This window comes from Plectropomus leopardus, chromosome 9 (genome assembly GCF_026936395.1).
Source record: "Plectropomus leopardus strain MGB_pleo_1.0 chromosome 9, ASM2693639v1, whole genome shotgun sequence".
Classification (NCBI taxonomy): Eukaryota; Metazoa; Chordata; class Actinopteri; order Perciformes; family Serranidae; genus Plectropomus; species Plectropomus leopardus.
In genome coordinates, this window is record NC_142184.1 from 30,032,781 (window position 1) to 30,057,989 (window position 25,209).

Genomic DNA, 25,209 nt, shown 5'->3' on the forward strand with positions numbered 1-25,209 from the left:
AATTTAAAACTTTGTTTTGTATTGTTTGATAGTGTGTGTAATGCTTTTTTAGTCCAAGTTCTATTAATTATTGGCAACAAAATCTTTATGTACAATTTTTATTTTGTCATCATCGGTGTTATCTAAATTTGATGTTTCACTCGACTTGTGAGCAAATGCACCCTATGACACGTCCCCGTATCAACCCAGCTCAATCAATTCTATAGATTCCTTGCTACTGAGATAGCTGTTTCCTGCTGGCTCGTGTTAGCGTCTATGGAAGCATTATAATTAGAAAGCTGTTTAAGCAGCTCTTTCTACCTTATGTAAGGACCACACTGGGACCAGGAAGTACCCTCCAGTAGTTACCCAATGAGCAAAAAACCCCTTTAGGACTGTGGAGCGCGATCTGGAATGAAATGTGAATTAGGAACGCCTGTCACTGGTCCCTTTTTAGGGATTCAGTGGGATTATGTCTGCATGGGTGCCCTGGCTGCAGATGAAACACGTCTGGGATGAAAGTAGGCAGTCTTTGCATGCATGCACACCGAGTCGACCAGCCACGCTAGTGAGGTATTAAGGCCAAGCGTTGTTGTATTGTTTTTCTTGTGGTTTAGCAGTCAGGTAGCCCCCGACAACCAAGGAGTAGAAACAAATACTGACAAAAGCAGAGGTTGCTTTCAGAAAGGCCTCACTGCCACAGAGAGATACTAAACCAACAGCACACTTTAGCTTCCAAAAGAGTCACCGTTGTGTTTTATATTCATCCTAAGACATCCTACAATAAATGCTATTCGAACATTATTTCAGGGCCAATCCATATACACAGACACTTTTAATATTGCAGACACCCACATTGATATTTGATTATTGACCAGGCAGACAGAACAGTCAGCGTATTAGTAGAGCTGACCCTTAAACAGCTCTTTCATTAAGTTGCAAATAGGATAGCAAGTCACCTTTCCCCATTGACTGCAACCAGAAATTTTCATTATTTCTGTATGCATTATAAAAAAAAAAAAAAGAAAAATCTTAATTTCTCATGGAGTATGTAACAATTTGTACATTTATTTACAGGCAGTAACTTACATGTATTTCAACAGTCCATGAAACTTTGCTGATAATGAAACAGTTGGCCATTCATGGTCATGAAAAATGGAAAATACTAACAATAATCCCATTATCATTATATGTCAAATTTCAGTTTTGCATTAAAGAGATACATGGTAGAGCAGTGGTTCTCAGCCAGGGATCTGCAGACCCCCAGGGGTCATTAAAGGAGTTCCGGGGGTCCCCAGAAAAATGGGCAATAATTTATATTCTGTATTTTATTCACTACAGTAGTGAGTCCACTGTGGTAAGAGGTAAAAAAGTGACTCATCTGATCATTTTTTGTTTCCTCCATCTCCTTAACGCTAGTTAACAAATACAGAATTCTGAGTTTACTCATTTTAATCACAAATGACAACCCAAATCTCCATGTGTGAAAGGAAATTGTTTTCATATCAGAAAATGGCTTTTGTGTAGGAATCATTCATACATTGAGGTTACATCTGAACCTCCAACCAACAGATTAAGTTGCTTGGTAAAAGAAATTTTGTGAAGACAGCTAGTTATCAAGACTAAAGTCACCTTCATAATTAAAAGCCAACAAAGAGATACATTTCTGTAGCAAGGCCAACATAAAATGTTACATACTATTACATAGCTGTCAAGGACAAAAACGCCATTCAGGATTGTTTTTGAAGTTTTCGCAAATCCAACAGTTCTCTCCAACTACTGAATCCACCAAGGTTGACTTGTATATTCAACTTTGCCCTGTCTCTGTCGCTCTTAGCATTTCTTTTGTTTTTTGATTGATTCTTTTCTATTTTGTCTTTGCTGTTCTTGCCCCATTATCAGCAATAACCACAAAATATAATGCAAAAGAATCAAATCTCTAAAAAACAAAAAAAACAAAACAAAAAAAAAAAATCACTCCCCCTGCTTCCTTTTAATTGGCTAACGTACTACTCACTACAAAACTTTGCCTGGGAAAGTATAAACAAGGGCTTTTCCAGTTTGAGTCATAAATAAATTTGTCTGATTTGGTGGGAATTGGGACTTGGGGACAGGCGTTAAGAATAACTATATAGGAATAGCCGGTCTTCTTGTTGATGGTCTTGTATGTTTATGTAGGTTACATAGTGACATCAGTATTCACTTGAAGTTGTTTCATAATTAGTTACAAACTCCTTGTAGCTGCTGTAGGCAATGATGTAATGATATAATGTGGCAGCATTTATCCCACCCAGGCGTGCAGGGACAACAGCCGCAAAGAATCCCTGACTAAACATTTAGAAAATGCATGGCATCCAGATAGGCGCCTGAGATACCAGGCACGGTGGACAGAGGGGGAGAGAAGGAGGGACAGGCGAGAGGGTTTGACGGGAAGGGTGAGACAGAAGGGGACGACTGCCTCCACTTAGCATGCTATGAGTCAAAGGTTCGCCAGGGGGTCATGAGCTGCAAACTCATTCATGAATAAAACAAATCATGTTCTCAGATTCTTGTTCCAAACTCAAACATCCAGCAATAAGTTCCCCTGGGAATACACAGGGCTTTTTTTTTTAGGCTTATTCTGAGGGCTTTGAGAGCGCCGCATGTTTCATAAGCATGAAAGTTATTAAAGTGGAGGATGGGCAGAAAGCAGACCAGATTTTCTACCCCGAGTCCAATAATATTAAGCAATAATGCTCTGGTTCACTATTGTACGTCTTTGGGTTGGACATGGCTTTTTTTTTTCATCACGGACTGCGTAATTCAATAAAAGAGCAGAAAATCAGACTTGATGTTTCGCAGAGCTCTCTGAATCATAAAATGTGCCCACTCAAAAAAAAAAAAAAAGCTAAAAAGCATCTCTGGCCGAAACAAGGGACAGAGAAGCACAAGTGCTGTTAGACCACAGACAGTGTGACAAGCTGATTAGAATGCCCACAGACTGGGAGAGCTGGACCTCCACTCTCTATTCACTCGACCCAGGCACGTCGTCAGGACAACGCAGGACGACAAAGGCCTTTCTTAGGCTATTGAGTGCTGTGAAAGAAGAGGCGGCCGTGTGTGTATGTGTGTGTGTGTGTGTGTGTGTGTGTGTGTGTGACTTGGAGTGGAGATGTGGCTGTACAAGCCGTAGGTGGTAATGTATGCAGACCATCCACAAACAAATGAATACGCATGCACGTCCCACTGCCACCTCCTTAGCATTCTGCCACACAATGACCATACCAGCGTCCTCCATGACGTGATGCTTCATCCGAGCATATGGCAGGGGGAAATTCAAACCCCAAACTGGCCACGGACAGACAAGCTATTTGAGCTCGCTTTGTCTTTTTGTAGAGAAAATGCAAATGCCTTTGTCTGTTCATTTTTTCAGTCATTTTTTCACTCTTTGCTACAGTAGTATCTTTGGAAATGAGCAGGGTAGATTGAGTGTATTTGATTGTAGCTTTAACCTCAATCAGTATCTGAAATATTTCCCCCAAAACAAGGATAATATCTCCAATGTGTTAGTTGAAAAAGATAAGTAATAGCACTGCTGACCAGCAGTTCTGGTATGTTGGACCCTTAAACCCTGTTTTCAGACACTAGGCGTAGGTTATTGTAAAAAATAAAAAAATGAATAAAACTAAAAGACTTAAGTTGAAAAGTTCTGGTCTATCCATGTGTGAGTAAGGGATTTTTAACCATAACTGGAGATTTCTTTTTAGACAGCCAGCCCATAACATGGGCCTTTACACAGAGTTATCTGGGACAGACTTGTTTTTATTCTTATGTGACCAATTAAAATTTTGTTTAATTCATACAAAAAAAACTGTCATAATGCCAACTGTAAAACAACAAGTTGATGTTTTTCAAAGTGTCATGTGTTGGACTTTTTCTTAGCTGGGTACATTGACCTCCACAATGTCCTTGTGCTTTGCTAAGCTTTTTTAATAAGTAATACCTAAATATGCTTTTTTTTTATTGTTACTTGAATATTAAAAGGGACAGTTCAGCCCCCCAGTTCAAAAATACATATTTTTCCTCTTACCTGTGGTGGTATTTATTAATCTAGATTGTTTTGGAATGAATTGCAAAGTGTTGGTATCAGTAGAGATATCTACCTTCCCCTTGATATAATGGAAGTAGACGGCACTCAGGTTGTGGTGCTCAAAGTGGCAAAAAATGCATTTGAAAACTCAACCGCAATGTTTCTTTCCAGAAGTCACGACCCACTTAAGATAATCCATATAACTTGTTGCAAGTAGTTTCACGTCGGAACTATTTTCTTTGTGCAGTACACCCGCCAACCCTACCACTGTGCAAATATTGAGAAATACAATTTCAAGCCAAGTTGTCCAAACTCTGCAGCCATACTGAAGAGCATGTGGGTATACATTAATGATTTATTACGTAAGCCAGCCATGTGTTCCTATACAAGCAAATTTTTAATAGATAAGCTCACCACAGCCACCTTTATGATCCAGGCTATCCATTTAATAAGATGGAAAACTGGGGAAAAAACTAAAATGTATTTTATTTGTCTTTTCATGTTTATGATGTAGACAGATGCATCCAGTCACCTGTCTTTTAGTTAAATGTTTGCTAAATTTGGCCTCTTTGGGCTATTTTACAAGTCTCGGTGCTGCTTTTTGTTGATGGCTTTGGACAGTGATAGCATGTGTCAATAAACTCAGGTGAAAAGGTGGAAGTGAATGGGCACCAGGTGATCTACCATCCTGCCAGCGATTGTGCAGGCACTGGAGATAAACTGAACCACCTACATGCCGCAGCAACAGGATATTGGTAACTGTAATATCCTTTGATTAACAGAGAATCCTTGACAGTGCCATTAGACTGGGTAATCCTTTTTCTATCTGGCAGTGTGACAAAGCAGAGGATTCCAGTGAAAGAGAGGAGAGGAGGCGTGTGCTTCACGGTTCATTAGGACAGGTGTGACGATGTGATTGTTAGGTACTGTCCTGGTCCCGCTGTGGATCACTACTATAGGCAGTGAAAAAGCAGCTGCAGAGTGGAGTCCCTGCCCGTGCTGCAGGAGGAGCAACCATGTGGCTGTCTTAATGAGGTGGGGATGTGTGGACAGCTAAATCAATCCACAACCAGAAACCATGAATTACCAGAGCCGTCCAGAAACATGCACAATTATAAAGCAGCAGCCAAAAATGTAAGAAGTTGCAAAAAAAAGCACTGAAGTGCAGTGCACAAGTTTGTTTGTTCACAAGGTGATGAGATCACATTTCACTGGAGCTTGTATAATTTCATTATGACAAATAAGTAACTGACTGATTGATCTCTAAATATGTATCCCTTCCACATAATGCTTTCTATTAAAGGATGCTGTATTCCTTTTGTACAGGTTATCCTAGCTATCCTGGAAAAAACAAACAAACAAAAAAAACTCAGGGGCCCTTTACATAGCAATAGAGTGGTGAAGGGATGATGTATTTTAGTTGGCCAACCAGGAGGTAAGCTTTGTACTGGTTCATTGTCAAAAACCTTACGGGATTTTTGAATGGGAAATGGGAATTTAGGCAAAAATTGGCATCGGCATTGGCAAAAATAAGCTCTGTGAGGAACACGAGTTTATGAGACTTAAACCTTTTGTGCAGCATGATAATCTTTACAGATGAACACCACTTTTGTGTATTTTGAAGCATAAATGAAATCGCCAGAAGCAAAAAGCTATTGTTAGGCTATATACGAACTACATCATGGTCACACGACTTAAACGTCACAACGACAAACACTGTAAAAACATGTTAAAACACAATCAAAAAATATTATAAAAAGATAAATCTACAAGTTCGAGTGCGAGTCTGTAAAAGGTGGTCAAGTGGGTTTAATGAGTTTCTCTGTCCGTTGAGATGACGTCTAACCACTGTAGTCCCATTTAGCCACTTGTTAGTAACCTCCTTTTTAAAGACGAGTAAAACCTTAAAAGTTCAAAAATTGGGTTTATACGGATGTATTTTATGTTGCAGAACAAAATGAGTAAATATCTTTACCCTGTGTTAACCACAGACCTTATTTAAGGCATTTTACTGAAAACCCATTTAAAAAACCCATAGACTTTAACACGAGGAAAACGGAAGAGCAAAAAGGCTATTGGACTTCGGCGTTTTTAGGATTCATTACTTCACCACTCTATAGTTTTTGCACAAAACGTAACATTTTTGTTGCAATTTGGCCTGTCTTTCACAAGACAGTGGTGTTTTGGGGGCCTGAAAACAAAAAACTGTTGAAACTGGGTTCCAGTGTGAGTTGTTTGAAATGCAACCCCTTCTGTTGCCACGTAAACTGGCAATACGCAGATCTTGTGAGAATAGTGACGTCATGTCCGCAGTTTGCGCATGCGCGTTGGGTTCTTCTATAGTGTGTCATAACAAAGTAACACTGCCAACTACTGGCCTGGCATGCATACCACAGCATTTTTGGTTGTTCACAATGTTATCTTATAGACGGATTTTTTAAAAATGCTAAGGAAAGACTTTAGTAGGGCCTTTCTCGTCTAAATGTGGGCTTAAAGCATGACATTGCCCAGTAAGCAAAGATACTGTAGGCTACTTTACTCCAAGATATTTTTGTGTGAGAGTGAGAGTTTAAGTTCTCAGTCTGTTATGTTTTTGCTTTGTCATCCATTCCTCCCTTTTTCTCACATTGTCATTCATTGTGGTCGACTGGCTGACTCTCCTACGGGAGGCCACAGAGTTGAGGTCTGTAATTGTGGCAGCATTTGTTGGCTGCTGCCTGCGCTGCTGTGCTCCAACCCTGTCAGCAGAGGCTCTTTCTAAGGATCTGACCACCGGCCACTTAACGCGCTCTGTCTTACACACACACACACACACACACACACACACACACACACACACACACACACACACACACATAATGAAAGCTTACAACCAGCACACACTCACAAACTCAGATTCATTTTTCACTATTATTATCATCTTTTTATTATATGGTCCTATTTTAAGTTTTGAGGTAGGTTAGGCTGTGAGAAACATGTATTCACATTAAACTATATTCAAACATGCACTTTTAGATTTATAACAGACATGCTTATTAAGTGACCATATTTTACTGCACTCCAGGGCCACTTGGGTCCCACAACCGTTTGCCTGTCCCTGGTTAAAAAGTTAAAATGGGCCTCAGCTGCTTTTGTCAATCATTCTCTCTCTCTCTCTGTCTCTCTCTGTCTCTCTCTCTCTCTCACTCCTCGTCTACCGTCTGCTTCCTCCTGACTGACTGCTCTTTGATCCTCCAGCCTGTTGATGTTGAACGAAAGAATTACAGCACCGTCAGTTCCAGTTTGTCATATTTCTGTGACCGCACTCGTCTCCTCTCCCTCCCACCTAGTCAAGAGATAAAGGTCAAGGTCATAAGGTCAAAGACTTTTAATTTCTGCCTGCTCTGCTCGCTCAGATAACAATTTGTATGAAGTTAACAATGTCAATATTAATTTTCACATGGCATCATCATTTTAAAATAGATTATCAGTCTTTATATAAAGGATGTAAACATTTGTAGGATTTGAAAATATGTGGCAAAAAATAAATGAATAAATTTGACATTATGAAATAAGTAATCAGAGTAGAATACTTGAATTGTGAAATACTTTAATAAAATAAAATTCAACCATTGTTATGGAATGTTATTTCATCGCTCTGGTTCATGTTTCTGGAGGCCATGTTCATTCAAAAAGCACTTTTAACGTTCCACTTCATAATGGCATTTTAATGCCTCTGTGCTGGTGATAACAGACGCCGCAGGTATCATGCTTTTGGGTTGTCTGTCCGTCCTTCCCATCCTTGTGAGTACTATTTCTCAAGAATGCTCACGTGGAGAGCTTGTACTTACACTCAACAATGAACTTATTAGACTGGTGGCCATAGGTCAAGTTCACTGTGACCTCGTCTGTCTCACTCTCATGAATGGGATATCTCAAGAAGGCCTGAGGGATTTTTTTCAAATTTGGCATAAATGTCCACTTGGATTTTAAGATTAACTGATTAGATTCTGGTGGTCAGAGGTCAAGGTCACCATGACCTTGCTTCCATCTCATTCTCATAAACACGGTGGGTAGCTCAGTTGATAGAATACGCCCCCCATACTTAGATGCTATGTGTCCTCATTGCAGCGGTCTAAGGTTCGAATCCGGCCGGCAGTCCTTTGCTGCATGTCATCTCCCTTTCCTGTCATCTCTCTCATCTGTTCTGTCAAATAAAAGCCCCCAAAATAAAAACAAAATAACAAAAAGAAGCTCAAATTTGGCACAAATGTCCCCTTGGACTCAACAATGTAACTGATTAGAATTTTGTGGTCAAAGGTCACTCTGACCTCATGAAACATCTTTTTGGCCATAACTCAAGAATGCATAATTGACATAATATAATTCACAGATGACTGAAAGATGCTGAAATGGATCAAATGATGAAGTGGATTTATATATCCAAATGCTCAGAGGTCATCTTTACTGTGACATCATAAAGTTTTGCAAAAACATTTTTCTGGCCACTATTCAATGTCATAACTGACATAAAGGAACAGATGGGGAGACAATAGGTCAGATACAGAATTGGTGACACAAATCTTGATTGTCAACCTTTAAATTCTGCTGATCTTCTCTGCTGCTCAATGAAAGATATGTGTGAAGCATCCACGTTTTGACATACATGGACGTGAACATTAAGTGTAACTTGACAGGTGTGCAGAGCCACACAACTGCCAGCCAGTAACTCTAATTCCTAATGACACTTCTGACTTATTTAATTATTTAATGTTGAACAGTTTGGAGTATATAAAGCTTAAGTTTAAAGTATATTATTTGATTTCTTCTTCACATATTAATGAAGTCGTTTTATGAATGGCCTATTTGGCCTCCATTGATAATGCATTTAGTAAAAATGAGCTTGTGTGTTGAATGTTGGTCATGTCTAGAACAGGGATTATAAAAGATCATCAGTGATAGATAGTGACACATAGACATAGAAGTCAATTGGTCTTACAGTGAATCACAGGTCGTGCGTGTCAGGCTGCACCAAGCAGCTAGTCTTAACACCTGCCTTTCCCAGGGAGAGCGTTACTGTCTCATGGGTGAAAAGATCCTGTCATAAAACGGGCTGAGCGAGTGTGTGAGTGTGTGCACATGAAAAAGTGTGTTATGTAGATGTGTGTGTGTGTGTGTGTGTGTGTGGACTCTCTTTCCAAGGGAAGTGGCTTTTATCCTGTGTCCGTTCAGTGCAGCCACTTGGTCGAAGAGCCGTGAAAGGGACACTATTCCCTCCCTCAGCAGACAGAGAGCCCCTTCAGCGCACCGGAGGGGCAGAGAGAGAGACCCTCTGTGTCTGCATGTGAACTGAGGGGAGAGAGATGGCCATTGACCCCAAAGAAGGCGACGGAAATGGAGAGGGGCCAAGCATGTGTACATCTGCCTCTCATAATATTAGCGCTTTCACTGATCTAACCATCTTAGTAGAGATACACAATGAGCAACTGCACTGTATGTGGATGTAAATGTGGATTGGAAGTGACGCAAAGGGTGCGATCGCACCTCCAGTTTGTTGTGTGTGGTCTCAACCAGAGTGGAAAAGTGGAATTGGTTGCTCATTGTTTGTTTTGTTTCTCACTGACAGTAACAGTTGTGTTCACACTCACTGAGGCTTGTTTATTGGAGTTTTGGTCACCTGTTGTCCAATAAGGCTAGAGATGTCATTGGCAGAAAGGGGTCCGAGTATGATGGGCTTGTCAGTTTTCTTTTTTTGGTTCTCACACCACATGAAAAAGTAGCTCAACATAAGCATCAGTGCAGAGAACCCTCAGGGCTTGGTCAAACAAAGTGGCAGCCTGTTATATCTCCGCAGCAGTTTGTCAGTCCCGAGGTGTAGAACTGCTGTGTCGATCCATTCACAGCTGATCAGGTCACACTGATGGATAAGAGGTGCAGCCTTTTGGAAGTTAAAGTCAGCTTTTAGATCCAGCAGAATGAATGGTTAAGTTTAACTTTCAATGCACCTGATGTCATTGTTGGCAATCAATTGATGTAAGTGTGTTATGCGAGCAATAATGGAAATGAGGGATTTCTGGGAGGTGACAGTCATTTTTCACAGAGGAATTGTGGATTTAAAACTTTTGAAGTGTTATGCGTTGCAATAACACCTCTAGTAACGCCTGCTGCATCATGCCTGAGGGAGCTTCCTACTGCAAGCACATAGCATCATGTGACCTATAAAAGCCAAACTAAAGTGTTTCCATTGCAGTTTTGCAAAATATGGCTTCTTCAAATCAGTTTTGTTTTCGAAATTGATGTATTTTCATTATCCGTTATTCCAGATTTTATATTCGCAATTTCAATTTGTGCAATTTGAGGGTTAATGGAAAACAGTGTGTTTACATTTCTCATTTACTTTGTGATATAGAGACATGGTAGGCTATGCACATACTTATAGATCTGGAGTGACATCCAGGTAACTTCTATTTGTGAAAAGGAGATAACTGCTTTCCAGTTGCCAAGTTTACATTCTTTCATTCACTGTAACAGAGAGGAGTTATCGTGGCAAACAGAGGGTTTGCAATGGGGATGTCAGCTGATTTCCTTTATGTTGTCTCTAATATCAACTGTCTCCTATAGCATAAACATATATATAGGAGAAAACACAGCAAACGCCTCAATTTTCTCATAAATCATCATTGCTGTCAGCTTAACTTTATCAGACTCATGAACGTCATCCAAACACTTAAGCCAACTCCTTCCACTAGCTACTTTAAATCAATTCCAATACTAAACTGTCAAACGTCTGTGCCTGGTCTGTATCTCCCTGCCTGCTTGCGTGTGGTCATTGATATCACACAGATGCTCTGCTGCTCTCCCTACTGTACACTCTGGACGGGATCCACAGATGCCAGTGTTGCAGAGTTAGGGGCCCTGGGGCGAGACTCCCAGCCAACCCACCAGAACATAACAATGCAAGGCAGTGCTCCAATGGCTCCGAGCCCAATGTCCCCCACTGTCCCTGTGCTGCTGACCCCACATATTTTATGGGGTCTTAGGCGTTCAGTGGGCTGTCACGGCTCATTAGGAGCTTTAGAAATGAACTAGCACAGCAGACTCTTTCAGTGATTAATAAACACGGACAGAGAGAGAAAGCGAGACAGATAGGAGTGGTTGGGGCAAAAGTTCACTGAAGAGACCACATTCTGGGAAGTTTATAGTCTATAAATACACTAGGCACACACACACACACACACACACACACACACACACACACACACATGTCAACATCTCTACTGCTGTTGATTGTGATGGGTATGTCACACTGTCGTCAGCAGCTATAAGAGAGTCATTATTCTGCGTTTAAGTGAAGAGTTTTAGTCACTGTCCTGTGTCCAAGGCTAACAGGACTCAAGTTCTGAAGAAATTGCTCACATATGTTTATTTATATGTTTGCTTGCATGTGAATATTTGCTCCATAGTTGCTTTGTTGACCACCCGTTCCCCTCCCTAATTCACTTGACAGTCTAATGGTCCAGCAGAGGTTATTTATAGGTTGTTGGACTGTGCCCCATAGCCCAACATGCTGCATACCAGACAAAACTGATGAACTCTGGAGATTGTTGGTGAACAGCATGAGAGAAAATCCCCCTCTGCTACTCTAAAGGGTGGCAGCGTTGTTTCTATTTCCACCAGACACTCCCACAGAGTAAGAGTATATGTTTCACTTTCTGCATTAGAATACTGCCTTTGGTAAACAGGCATTTCTTGGATCTTCACTCGCATAAGAATAACAGATTTATGAATTAAAATTTATAAATTTATGATTTGCTGAATTAAGTGAAAATGTTCTCCTCCTCTTGGTGTTTACATTGACCACAGCTGTGTTTCTGCCTCTGCTCCTTCCCTCTATCTCCACTTTGTCCCAAACCACAGTCATCAAATGTGATCTCATGGAAGCTTGTAGGAAGCCGTCATTGCTGTTTGGTAAGAGGAAGTTCCCATGGCGAAGGGGTCACTGCATGCTATAAATATGTCTGCCGCATCATGTTTGCCGGTCAAAGTGCAGGTGGGGACGCCTGTAGCAGTGAGAATTTGTCTCGGATTGTTCCCAGGCTTTCTGTTGCATAGGCTGGACGAGCTTAAAAAATGATTAGCCTAAAGACTTGATACACTAATTGCTTTTACGTGTAATCCAAGGAAATTTCTGAATTAAGGACAATGTGCTTTAGAGAGTGTATGTTTATCTCATTCCATCCAGCTATGAGACAAAAGCCTCTTGTCTCAGCATAGCTGTAGTTGTTGTTTTCAGTGGCTTTATGGTCCCATTATTGCCTGGGAACCAGACAAATCTGCAAGTTAATGTTTTATTGGCTCTGGCAGATGTGTCTGGTCCCCCTCCGTTTTGGACAGATTTCCAGCAACTTAAGGTCTGACGGACAACTACAACCACTCATTTAATCTACGGCATGTTTGAGATGATGACTGTAAAGAAGAACACAGTAAGGCATTTTGGAAGATCAACAAGTCAATCAAAAATGATTTTAGCCTTTCCTGTTGTCTCAGCTACTTTAGTAGAGTGATTAAAACAGTTTTTATCTTCAAACTGTGATGGCAAAAACATACATAGGGATGCCACACCATCATAGATCATCTCTGCATGCTGTAGTCTGTTTTAGGGTTGAGTAATATATTGATATTGTGATATGAGAGTAGATACTTCCATAGATTTTAGAAATACTGTGTTGTTTTCTCTTTTTTTGCTGCATTACAGTAAAGTAATGTCATTTTCTGAACGTACCACACTGTTCTAGCTGTTCTGTTGTCTGACTTTAGTCATTATGTACACATTACTGATAATTATCTGGCAAAAATTGTGTAGATATTTTGTGACGGCCCCAGTTGTCAACCCTACATTATCATCAAAATATTGATATTGAGGTCTTTGGTCAAAAACATTTTGACGTTTGATTTTCACCATGTTACCTAGCTCTGGGATGTTTACATTTGTCTTTCACTCAGCACTATGACACATGTTTTTGCTCTTAATTGTTGTAGGTCTATCCAAATGCATCCTAAGGCATTGTGATTGATGGCCGTTGATAACACCCCTTGGAAATCAAAAATAAACAGAGAGGTTTTAGACAAACACTGTTGCAATTTGGTCTGGCAATTTCAGGCCTTATTACAATTATGTGTTAAAGAAATAATTTGAATCTAGAGTCAGTCATCTTGAAGCAAGACTTCTGAAACAAAAAATAACACATCCTACCACTTACAAAGAAGTGCTTCTTAGAGCTTTACTTGGTCTAGTATGATCAGTAGCTTTGGGAGGCTAATATTGGCTAATGTTAGCAAACTTTTTACTGTTGGTGATATCATCACAGAAGTTTGCTGACTTAATAGCTCTCCCCATCTTTTGCATTATGCCATTTTTAGCATTTACCATTGTCCTGTAACTAGCGTACCATTTTGCTGCAATAACACCTTATTAGCCTTCGTATTTTAGTGTGTTACCATGCTAATATTTGCAAGTTATCGTTAAACTCTAATTGCAGCAGAGGCGAGAGCTGGGCGATATTGAGAAAATCAGATATCACAATATTAGTGACTATATACCTCAATAATGCTATTGTCGCTATATTGTAGGGTTGAGACCTGTTGCTTTCACAAAAGAGTAACACAATTAGATTTTTATTAAATAATCACTAGTAATGTGGATATAATGACTTAGTGGTTAAGGGCAAACATTAGAACACTCTGGTAAGTTTAGGAAATAACATAATTTACCAGTAAAAGACAACACCTACATTATTAAGATATCCAAAAACAAATATAAATAGTCTCACATCATGATAATGATTTAACATTGATTATTACTCATCCCTTGCTGAGGCTCATGGGAATGTTTGAATTCACAGGTGCTTGGAATTTTTGGACAAATTTGAAGTTGATGGCAGTGCTAAAGATTTAAGCTATTGTCAAAACTGTAAAAAAGTCAACATGCATGTCTGTCAAAGTGGTGGACCAACATGAGAGCTGCGCCAGTAATGTAGCTTAAGACAACTTGTATCTGCAAGCTCGAGAGATTTAAGTCAATAAAACATGAGACACACTGAATTGGTTTGTTTTATATATATTTTTCATGAGCACCATCCCTCCCTGATCTTAAATGACTATGGATTTTCAAGCCCTGTTTAACAGACTGTGATGGCCACTCCTCTTGACATTCGCACACATACACACTCGGTTTAAATCCTCTGACAGTGGGCGTGGAGGTTATTACTTATTATACGTCTTATTCTGCTCATGAATAAGTAAATAGGAGGCCCGAGACACACTCACCCACTTACCAGACACATACTAAGACACATGCACCTGCTCCAGGATGGCCCCTGGTTATGTACACACACACACACACACACCCACACACACACACACACACACACACACAGATTCCCGGTCTCCTCCCTTTCAACACCCTTCATCTTTGTCCTGATTGCAGCACCAGGGGGTCGACAGTTAGGTGAGATGGCACTGCATAATCTATTCACACTGCAAGGTAATGGTGCACAATATTGCATTCTTTTTCTAAATATCACAGTCTAACACAGACATAGCTCACCCTGTCATTATGCAGAGTGCTGGAGCATGAATAATACCCGCCAGAGCTCAATTTCATCGTATATAATGTCTTGTGTGTCAAATTGTGTACAGAACTCTTACCCAACAATAGTTTAAAGCTTGTTCCACACGCTGTGGCGTAAAGGACTTATTTATTTATTTCCATGTGACCTTTCCCAGTGGGGTCAGTGAAAGGTCTGAGGGACCTGTTCAATAATTAAAGGGGTTTTTATCTCTAATGCGAAGGCTCTCAGTGTCCACAAACCACTCTCCTCAGAGGTGTTGAGTGATGGCTGTGGAAATGGGAAATGAGAGTTGTTGTTTTGAACGCCCCAGATGTAAGGGATACTGTAGCTGCCTGTGTTTTGTATTTTGATGAGCGCACTCTACACAGTGGTTAAGTTAGGAACACTCATCATGTATTCGATGATGTTATGATGAATAATGTGATATTCATCTTTAATGTTGCTTCTGTGTATCTCTGAGTCATGTCTTCATCTGTCTCTTTGTCTCAGTCACTGCTTTGTATAAAAATAAGTAATCATCCATATTTTCAACAGTCACAGACAGAGAGCAAAGAAATGGGATATGATTCTGGATATTATGCAAGGAAAGCTTAACCAGAACATAGATGATGAGATGTTATCACCACATTTTTATTTAGAATCATAGACTGTATAAAAAAAATAAGTTCTTGGTAGTGATGGAGCATGTCAGCCAATTCAGCAGTGAAAAAGAGGATCTTTTTGCCAACATAAATCCTTTAGAGGTTCTCACCACATCTCAACATTTATCTCAGCCTAAACCTAATCTCTCTAAAACTCTTAAATCTGCACTATGCTCAATTATATGGAAGCCGCTTTAAGCCTTATTAAATGTTGATTTTAACATAAAACATCTGCTGTTGCATGCTTCTGACTTTGCTGTGTTACTTTCCTCAGAATATTTGCCATGCTACATGGGAAGGCTTTGAACTCCACCCTGCTCTTACTCCTTGTCCTCATCGTCGTTGCCACAGCCCATGGTCACTCCTACCCTCGGTTTTCCCGAAATGACACTGAATTCCAGCACCTGGTGCTCCACCCAGACCCCTCTGTGGGGACGGTGTACGTGGGGGCCAGGGACCACCTCTTCCAGCTGGACGGATCAGATGGACTGCGGCTGGAGCAGGAGGAGACGACCGGTCCCGTGAGCGACAGCAAAGACTGCCTCCCCCCAGTCACTGAGTTCAACTGTCCACAGGCCAGGAGAACCAGTAATCACAACAAATTACTCCTGGTGGATCCAAAGGCGCTGGAGTTGATCACCTGTGGAAGCATCCACCAGGGCACCTGCCAGAAACGCAGCCTGGCATCAATCAAGAAGGTCCTCTTCTCCACCGAGAGACCAGTGGATACCCAGTATGTTGCTGCCAATGACCCGTCGGTTTCAACCGTTGGGCTGGTGGTGGGGCTTCGAGGCGGGGAAAGGACAGTGATGTATGTGGGTAGGGGCTACACCGCCAGCCACCCGCCTATCTCCACAAGGCATCTTTCATCTGAACCTATCTTTTCCTACGAGGAGACAGCCAAGCTTGCTGTGGCCGGGCGTTTGTCGGAATACGATCACCATTTTGTGATGGCGTTCACACGACGCACGTATGTGTACTTCCTGTTTTACCGCCGTGACATCAAGTCAGCATCGAGGGAGTACCGGACCTATGCTGCCAGAGTGTGCCTGGACGACACCTCCTACTATTCCTATGTGGAAGTTCCTCTTGTCTGCAGATCATCTTCCTCTACCTCCAAGACTTACAACTTGCTCCAGGCTGCCCAGGTACTTTATCTTTAACTTTAATTAAACATGTGAGTCTTTCGCGATACAATACGATAACAATATAATAGATGCGATGCGATACGATACAATGCAATTTTACCATCAGTTCATACTGAAATTGATTTTGCATCCTTAGGCAGCTCCACTCAAGAAGTTCATACACAGATTAGACATAAAATGACACAAAAAACACACCAAACAGACATGACCATGGAAAACATCAAATTATATCCTCAAACTCAGGTCTAAATTAGCTGCACACTGATTTGGTTTTATTAACAGAATAGGCTGATGTATAAACTGATTTTTCAACCGGTTGCATTTTGTCAGAAGCTGGTATTCTCTGTTTAGAACATGCGAGGGGTCAGTAGAGAAGCTGTTAGCAAGTCTGAGCACGCATTTTTAACATGCTCATAGCCCAGCAAACATTTGTATATAGGGCCCATGTGGTTAGTAAATAGGCTGAAAAACTGGCTGTCCAGGGCTCCATATTGGCCCCATGTCAGTTGTTAAAATGGGTGGGTTTACTCAAGTTGGCCCCACATGGATCATGCTAGAGCTACCTGGGTACCAAGTGGGTATGGGCCCAAAATGGGCATCTTTTCTGGGGCTCACTTTGGTAAACCCACCCAGATGGACAATTGTCATGGGGCCAGAAAGAACTGTACATATATAGTACTTTTCTGCTGCACTGCTGTGTGCTGGGATAACAGTGTTTTGTGTTTCGGATACATAAGAAAGAACTTAATCTTGAATCTTAAATTTTAAACCCGTGGATAATACCATGTAGGACCCATTTTTCTGCCCATTTACTACTCACATGGTTGGAAGGGAGCTCAAAATATAGATGAATTTTTCATCTCATCAAAGTGTTTGAATTTCAATTCCAGCTCTAAGAAATGGGATAACATTAAGATAACGCTGATGCTGGTGGTGTTTAACTTTCCTGAGTTTTTTTCTCACGCCTTTGTTGCAACAGGTGGGACAAGGTGCAGACCAGGAAGGCGAGGATCTGCTGGGAGTCTTCTCCGCCCGCAGCGGCTCCACAAACAACAATCCCTTGGATGCCTCGGCTCTGTGCGTTTACCCGCTGGACGAGCTTGACAGACACATCGACTCCACCCGTGACCTCTGCTACACCCAGGACGGCCGGGTGGAGGGGAGAGGAGAGGTGGCCTACATAGAGTACGAGGTCAAGTCCAGCTGTGCCAACCTACCCATGGTAAGAATACAGTCCATTAGGAAAGGGGTTAAGTGTTTTTATGTTTAAGCATCAGCATCGACCTGATGTTTATTATGACCCTTTCTCTGATGGAAGAAAGGAAAATATTTTGGAGCCACGGGCTTTTTAAACAATGATTTTGTAATAATATGCTCATATGAGACTTTCAAATTACTGTTTGTCTTTGGTCCTCTTAGCAGAATTGCATGCTATCATTTTATCTGCTTTGAAAGCTTGTTATAGCATCGATGCTCTCCATATTGTAAATGCTTAAGGGCTATACATTGTGTAAAATTATTTTCTGCTGTCTTTAAGTGTATTGACCCAGTTGGTTTCAGTGGTCACAGAAAAATCAAAATAGAAAGTACAGCGCAGTAACAAGGGATGGCTGGATTGCAGAGATTAAGCTTAGTAACAGGATGAATGAAGGCATTGTAATGAGGCCGCCGTTGAAAAGCCCAAAGCTCCCAGATGCCCCAGGAGTAGCTCTGCCCAGCTGCAGCCCTCCAGTGACCCCCTCTGCTGCCCCGCAGCCGCTCAGGTCCAGCCAAACCTCAGAACCATTTAATGGGATCGTTAGGGATCAATAAACCAAACTAACCCTGAATCAGCTGTGCCGCTGCTTAATGAGCTCTGACAAGGAAGGATGGAAGTTTTTTTTTTTTTTTTTCAAAACCCACTGACATAAGAGGACAGTGATAAAGACAAAAGAGGGGAAACAGAAAGACTAGCATACATAGAGAAAGAATCAAAGGATCTCGAGACAGAAAAGGAGATGCTAAAAGACAGAGAGATGACTGAATGAAGAGAGGTTGTATTAGATCATAGTCCACTCTTACAACAACGATAAGCCATCTTTCTTTTTCTTTATTAAACAAGAGTAGACTAAAAGAAAAAAAAGATGTCCCATTCTATTTCCTCCTCCAGGGCCAATTATCTGGAGCCAGAGCTCAGAGACTTACTGGAAAGCAGGATTTAGAGTGGTTGTTTTGCGAAACCAAAAGAGCGAGTTGGCTGCGCACTTATGAGCTGACTTTAATCTACGCTGCAATCCTCTTATGGTGAATTAAGAGGATTCAAAGGCTGTGAGGCAATAGTAAGAAAGAATGAGCGACTAATTGAAAAACGTGAACGTGAACTTGTCAGTCTGAAGCTTAGTTTGACAAATTAAGGGTAGACACACCCAAAGGGAATGGGGTAAAGAATAGGGTAATTTAAAAAAAATAAATAAAATAATATGAAAAAGAGAGGAAAAGAAAAGGAAAGAAAAGGACAGGGCCACTTTGAGTGACAGGCTGCCTACGTGGTGTCGCTACAGTTTGTGAGTTTACCGAAATGCCAAACTTGAGGCTTCAGAAGTGCGGCCCACAAACTAATGGGTGATGCCATGTTAGCTTAATCCCATATTTATGCAGTCTAAAATTGTAGAAGCAAATCATCCCAAAATCTCACGATTGACCACTGCATGAAAGAAAGCTCAATAAAACAAGAAAATGACAAAAAAAATAATAAATGAGAAAATGACAATAAAACTTTCTACTTCATGTTAATTTAAGGACAAACCAGCTGGCAAAACTCTCTGTTGTGGTCATATGTCGTAGAACACCCTCAAGGCATACCCCTGCGGCTCCGACCACACCCCCAGTCCAATGGCGAGCCGGGCACCGCTGGAAGCTAAAGCCGCGTGGCACACCTCGGCGGCCCGTCTCTCTGCCGTGGCTGTCAGCGTGAGAGAGGGACACAGCATCGCCTTCCTCGGAGACTCCAAAGGGAATCTGCACAAGGTAGCACAATCCACATTGCACATAATTTGATGTCTGTGCCAGTTTCTCTGGGCCCATTAAGCCTGCCCCAGCATGCACTGCAGGTGGGAGGCAGGGAAACGCCCTGGACACCTCACAGGCATGACAAACATCAGTATGTCGTGGAATTACTGTATTTAGGCAATCATCTAATTTCCTATTAAGGCAGTTCAGAATTTTCCATTCAAGACAATCACACCAGTAGAGCTGTGATCCATACAGCCCTGCCCTTTGTGGGTGTTGCTGCGTAATCCTTCTAAGAAAGTTCATGGATCACTTCCCAGCAAAACTAAACACACCTCACACCACAGAAAACAGTTGCAACCTATTTCAGGGATTTTCTGTGCCAGTTCCCATATACGTCTACACATCAGTGTGCAGCTCCAGCCTGGGAGATTCCAGTCATTCCAGCATTCACAGCTTTCCAACTTACACAGACTTAGCACACCACCATGACCCCATGCCTAATACATTTGTTTTTGTTCTGCGCAGAATGTGATCATTGGAGACGAGTACGTGATGCATTTTTTAGCTAATGTTTCAAGACAATGATACATTTTTTAAATTTGTTTTGGAGGACTGCTGGGATGTACTTCCCAAAACAGACTTTTTGGTTTAATTCCGGCCTTGTTTGCCAAGGCCTGACAACTGCTTTTCTACATGTATTGTCGAAAAACTGCTGCGTATCGCCACCTTCAAAACCACATCTGCATAGATCTGATGGTTGCAGACATAAGTCTGCTGAGAGGTATTAGAGGAGATGGTTATCATGGAGCAGGTCTGTTTTGGGGTGTGTGTGTGTGTGTGTGTTTGTTTGAAGTGTGTGCAAAAGAGAGAGAGAGGGAGTCATGGAGTCAGACATGGTGCTTTCAGGTAGCAGATCAAAGCAGCACTCCATGTAGCCATCTGAAGTAAGCTATTGTAACAGGATTATCGTTTCACAGCAGGACAAATTCCACAGCATCCAGATACAGGACTCTGTGCATGTGTGTGTGTGTGTGTGTGTGAGAAAGGCCATAGTCGTGCTCCATTTTAGACCTCATACCAGTATATTTGCAAAAGCCAGTTTAACTGTGGACTAAGTTAGTGTCTCCAACTTGACAATGCAGTCAATCCAAAGAAGTGTCCTGTTAAAGCTTAAGGAGTGGGTCAGCATTTTGAAAACGACTAATCACTTTCTTGCCAAGACTTAGATGAGAAGATTGAGGCCACATTCATATCATTTTGTTAAATATGAAGCCACAGAAATGAGATTGTGATCTTAACTTTAGCACAAAGACTGAAAGCAGTGTGAAACCACTTGCTTGGCTCCATCTAAAAGTAAGGGGTGTTGGACTAGTTCTCTGCAGGGCAAGGAAACTTCCTGGAGTGTAACATGCAGAGACTAGTCGCTTTTGCACTTTGTTTTCAATACTGACTTGTCAAACAAGATTTATCATGATAACTAGTAAACAGCCAGTGTTAGCAATCTTCTCATGCGAGTTATGGCAACCAAGCAAATTAAAGTATTTCCTGAAATGTTGAAGTATACCCTTAAGGTTAGGGTAACATTTTCAGATATATATTTGCGCAGGTGCAGTGGCAGATAAAGTACCTGAAAGCCACACTTGAGGTAAAATGCAAATATATTTCCAAAAGATCTTCTTCACATCTTAGAAAATTTAAAGAAAACCTTTGACCTCCAGGTGTGACACACCGCAGTGGAGCAGACACCACACAGTTTCCAGTCACAAATCTTAATCTCCTTGAATCATTAATTGCCCTCTATGTTGCAGGGACACCATTTTCTGCTGCCATCATGAAGACACTCTCATGGTCAAGTGGAATTTAGCATTTGATCTGGCATGCAGCCGGGGCTTGACTGTTAATCGAAACTCAGCTGTGGCTATGAGAGGACTTGTTTGCACTTGCCCTTGTGTGATTAACCTGTGATTTAACTTGCAAGCTGGGACAACTGATTTGCCAAAACTTTCAGTTTTATTTTGCAGTAAAGAAGTTCCGAAAATGCTTAGGACCTAGAAATACATAGATAATAGAGTAAAACTGGAGTGCAATACTTTCACTCCACTACATAGATATTGAGTGGAGAAAGAATATACATTTTTTAAGGACGTGTAGTGTATTGAAAGTGAAAAAGGACAATTAACAGAAAAAAAAACTTAAGTACCGATACTCCTGAAGCATACTTAAGTACTGTAACAAAGTATAATTACTTTGTTACATTAAACCACTGCACAGATGTGACTGTGTGTGTGCGTGTGTGTTTGTGTGTGTGTGTAAGTAAGTAAACCAATTACACCCACAAAAATGTCAAGAAAGGAAATATTCTTTCATTTATTTTCCTAATAAAAATATGAAAAAACTCACCACAATCATCTCGTTCAGTCTTTCCACTATTTCACCCATTTCCAAATCACTAGCACAGACGGTTAAGTTAGCAAAACAATATTATAATCATCCCCCCAAAACAAAAAAAAAAACAAACCAAAAAAAGAACCAGCAATGCACTTGCCAACTGCTGATATATTCGTCTAATCATCCATTCTCAGTAGACATGTCAAAAACAGTGTCAAGCACTGCATTTTAAAAGCTGATCAGACAATATATTTCTCTTTAATAACCTATACACCTGTCGTATATCGCTTCTTCAATAGAGCATCACATCATCTACATAATCTGACATGCAAAACGACAAACTGCATAAATGTTTCCAAGTCCCCGAGCATTACAGAGCTGCTTCCCAGTGCCATTATGCGCTGAGTGCATCCTCTTAATGGGACAACTGATTCTCCATTCTGCTCACAGTGATCAAGAGAGAGCCTTCTGGAAAGAGGCATGAAAACCTCTGCTAATCTCATTAACATGAGGTAACATGAGAGTTTGAAGGCCTGGGAATCACTTAAACCAGAGGTGTCTTCCTGTGCTTCATATTAGATTTGACTGGGCCGTAATCACATTCACGGCCACTTCTGCCGCAATCCTGCACAAGTGTGATTCGATTTACTTTTGAATTGTAAAGCTGAAGAAGGTATTCCTTTTGCATGATTTTCTTATTTTCCAGTTCCAGTTCTTGATTTTAAGCCTTGCAGTTTTGAGAATGTATCGGTTTTCTTGCCGGTGATATTTGTAATATAAATTATTGTATATCTAAAGAAGCATAATTTTTTAAAAGTGTTTTTCTGGTGCACTTCTGCAGGTGTATCTTGGAAGAGATGGCCAGGTGGAGGTTTATGCCAACATGACAATCCAGCCCAACTCACCCATTAACAGTGACCTTTTATTGGACCAGAATGGTGCACACATTTACATCATGACCAAAACTACAGTAAGTCAAGAGATGTAGTCATGTTTTTTTTGGTGATGGATGTCATTTTCATTAAAATAAAACAACTTCGCAATATAGAGTATGTTAGCAAGTAAGCTTTTGCAGGTTTTATTTGTTTTAAATACTCAACAGATGTATAAACAGCCGTACCATTCTTGGTGCGCCCATCCATTCAGTCACTGACCCAGATGTCTCCATACATGAGACTGAACATGGCTTGTCATTCATCGTCGGACAATTTATCGTTTGTCAGAGTTCTTTAGGCTTTGATACTTCCTCAAGCTGTGTCTCCCTCACACCAAAAATAGGATAAAAGAATAAGAGGCAAAGAACATAAGAGAAAACAGAGAGACCAGCTGGCTGTCGAGGTCAAAGGTCACTAACCCCACTGCGATGGGTACAACAGTCAGCAGGAGGTATAAGGGCTGACACAACAATGGTATTGATCAAAGAAAGTGGCCTCTATTGTGTTGGCACATTCCCTACAGAGTGCCTGTGTGGGTAGCTATAGATGCTGATAAATGGATGGGAAACCGCTCGTCTATACATTCAATGGCTTGTCTCACTTCTAGACCACTGAGTGCCATAATCCGAATGTAGAACTGTGGCCTCAGGTTATTTGGAACATTCATTCATATAAAACCAGAATAATTATGATTACAGGCTTTGTGATTGTCATAACACTACTGGTAGCGTGTCACAATCCGATTCGTTTTGTGTCTTGAAATCAGAAACACTGTAATATGAGCGTTAATAAGCCAATGAACCACTGTTTTTATGGCTAAGTAGAGCTGACTGAACCCACTTAAATGGAAGAAGTAAGCACTCCTATGCATGTTTTTTTTTTTTTAAATTTAGTAGGTGAATGCTGGGAAAAGCAAGTAAGAGGAGTTTTTTTGGTTAAAAAAACTTAAAAGCTCTAGAGACTCAGTAAGTAACATATATATATATATATATATATATATATATATATATATATATATATATAAATTCTGTAAATGTCCTTATATGAAAGCATCACAGACTACAAGGGCTGTGTTAAGTCACGTTAGGTTAAACTGCCTTTTATATAAGGCTAAATTTCTTTAACACAAGTTTAGTGCGCCATTAAAAAGGTACTTTGGCCTCCCAATTTATGCCTCTGAAGTAAGCCATAACGTAAACATAAGTTACATAATTTGCCTATAAATGAAAGCTAGTTAGCCCACTGGCTGCCATAACAGCAATCTGCAAAAATGAATGATTAGAATTCATTTAATAGCGTCATACCATCAATTATTTTTTGTAATCCAAGACATTCTGGTGTTAGTTAAAATTTCTGTATAAGGTCTCATGCCTTAATGCTGACAATAAGGTGACTGACCTACTCAGTGACTGAGATAGCTGAGCAATGATTACTTGACTCAGGCCCAGGATTCTATGAAAGATATTAAAAATGCAGCAGCTCATTTGTGGTTTATTACTTTTAAAAACAGTGGATTAAATTCTTAACTTTATTACTCTATTATACAGAGTAGACCATAAAGACAACACTGAAAACTAGCATACCTCTGCCACTTGACTGTAAGTACTCATTTTCATTGTCATTTTCAGGTAGAGAAGCGTCCGGTGGCAGAATGTGGAGACCACCTGGACTGTCAGTCCTGCCTGTCTGCCAAAGACCCTTACTGTGGCTGGTGTGTGCTGGAGGGACGGTGAGTCAGTAATCATGTAATGGTGGGGCTACTGCAAATGCTCTCCTGCATCTTTCCTTGTGTTTCTCACTTCTCTGTGTTGTTTCAGGTGCGGCCAGCGCTGGGAGTGCCAGCGAGGATCTGTGCGAGGCCAGTGGCTGTGGAGTTTCAACCCGATGCAGCAGTGCCTCAGTATCCAGCACCTCAGCCTCTACAACATCAGCCGTGGGGAGAAAACTGATGTAATGCAGGGGGGAGTGGGGAACAGATGGGAGTAATGTGCACTAATAGTCTACTGTGTGCAAGTCTTTCTTGACTCTATCTCACACTCTAAAGCTTTGGGTCAACAAATGATGATATTCAACCTCTTTGAAGAAATGTTAAACCCACTTTAAACATCAACAACTGATCACTTCCTTTCATTTTACATCTTTTTTTCGGATGTCTCTCTCCCATTCGTTCCCCCTCCCTCAGATTACAGTGTCAGTTGAGGGCCTCCCAAGCCTCAGAGAAGGAGAGGCCTACTCATGCTTCTTCCAGGACACAGAAACTCCTGCCTCGCTGACTAACACTGGCGTGATATGCTCCACCCCTGATGCCAGCAGTCTGCCCCCCATTGGTCATGGAGATGGTGAGTATTTTTTGTGCATGGTCATACAACAAAGACTGCAACAAAGACTCTCATTTTTTATTTATTTTTTTCATTGCAAATAAAAGTTTTTGAAATGTACAAAGCTGCC

At 40.9% G+C, this 25,209-nt stretch overlaps 1 protein-coding gene across 2 annotated transcripts in view; it reads left to right on the forward strand.

Annotated features, from left to right (window-relative positions):
* The window catches only part of plxnb1a (plexin b1a), a 77,140-nt gene that overhangs the window by 21,386 nt on the left and 30,545 nt on the right, over nucleotides 1-25,209 (forward strand). For both annotated transcript variants that reach the window (XM_088082480.1, XM_088082481.1), the window contains exons 2-8: nucleotides 15,574-16,447; nucleotides 17,427-17,669; nucleotides 19,271-19,453; nucleotides 22,668-22,796; nucleotides 24,390-24,490; nucleotides 24,579-24,711; nucleotides 24,944-25,100. In XM_088082480.1, coding sequence (XP_087938606.1) covers nucleotides 15,584-16,447; nucleotides 17,427-17,669; nucleotides 19,271-19,453; nucleotides 22,668-22,796; nucleotides 24,390-24,490; nucleotides 24,579-24,711; nucleotides 24,944-25,100 — 1,810 coding nt within the window. In that variant the 5' untranslated portion in view covers nucleotides 15,574-15,583. The remainder of the gene's footprint in view (nucleotides 1-15,573; nucleotides 16,448-17,426; nucleotides 17,670-19,270; nucleotides 19,454-22,667; nucleotides 22,797-24,389; nucleotides 24,491-24,578; nucleotides 24,712-24,943; nucleotides 25,101-25,209) is intronic.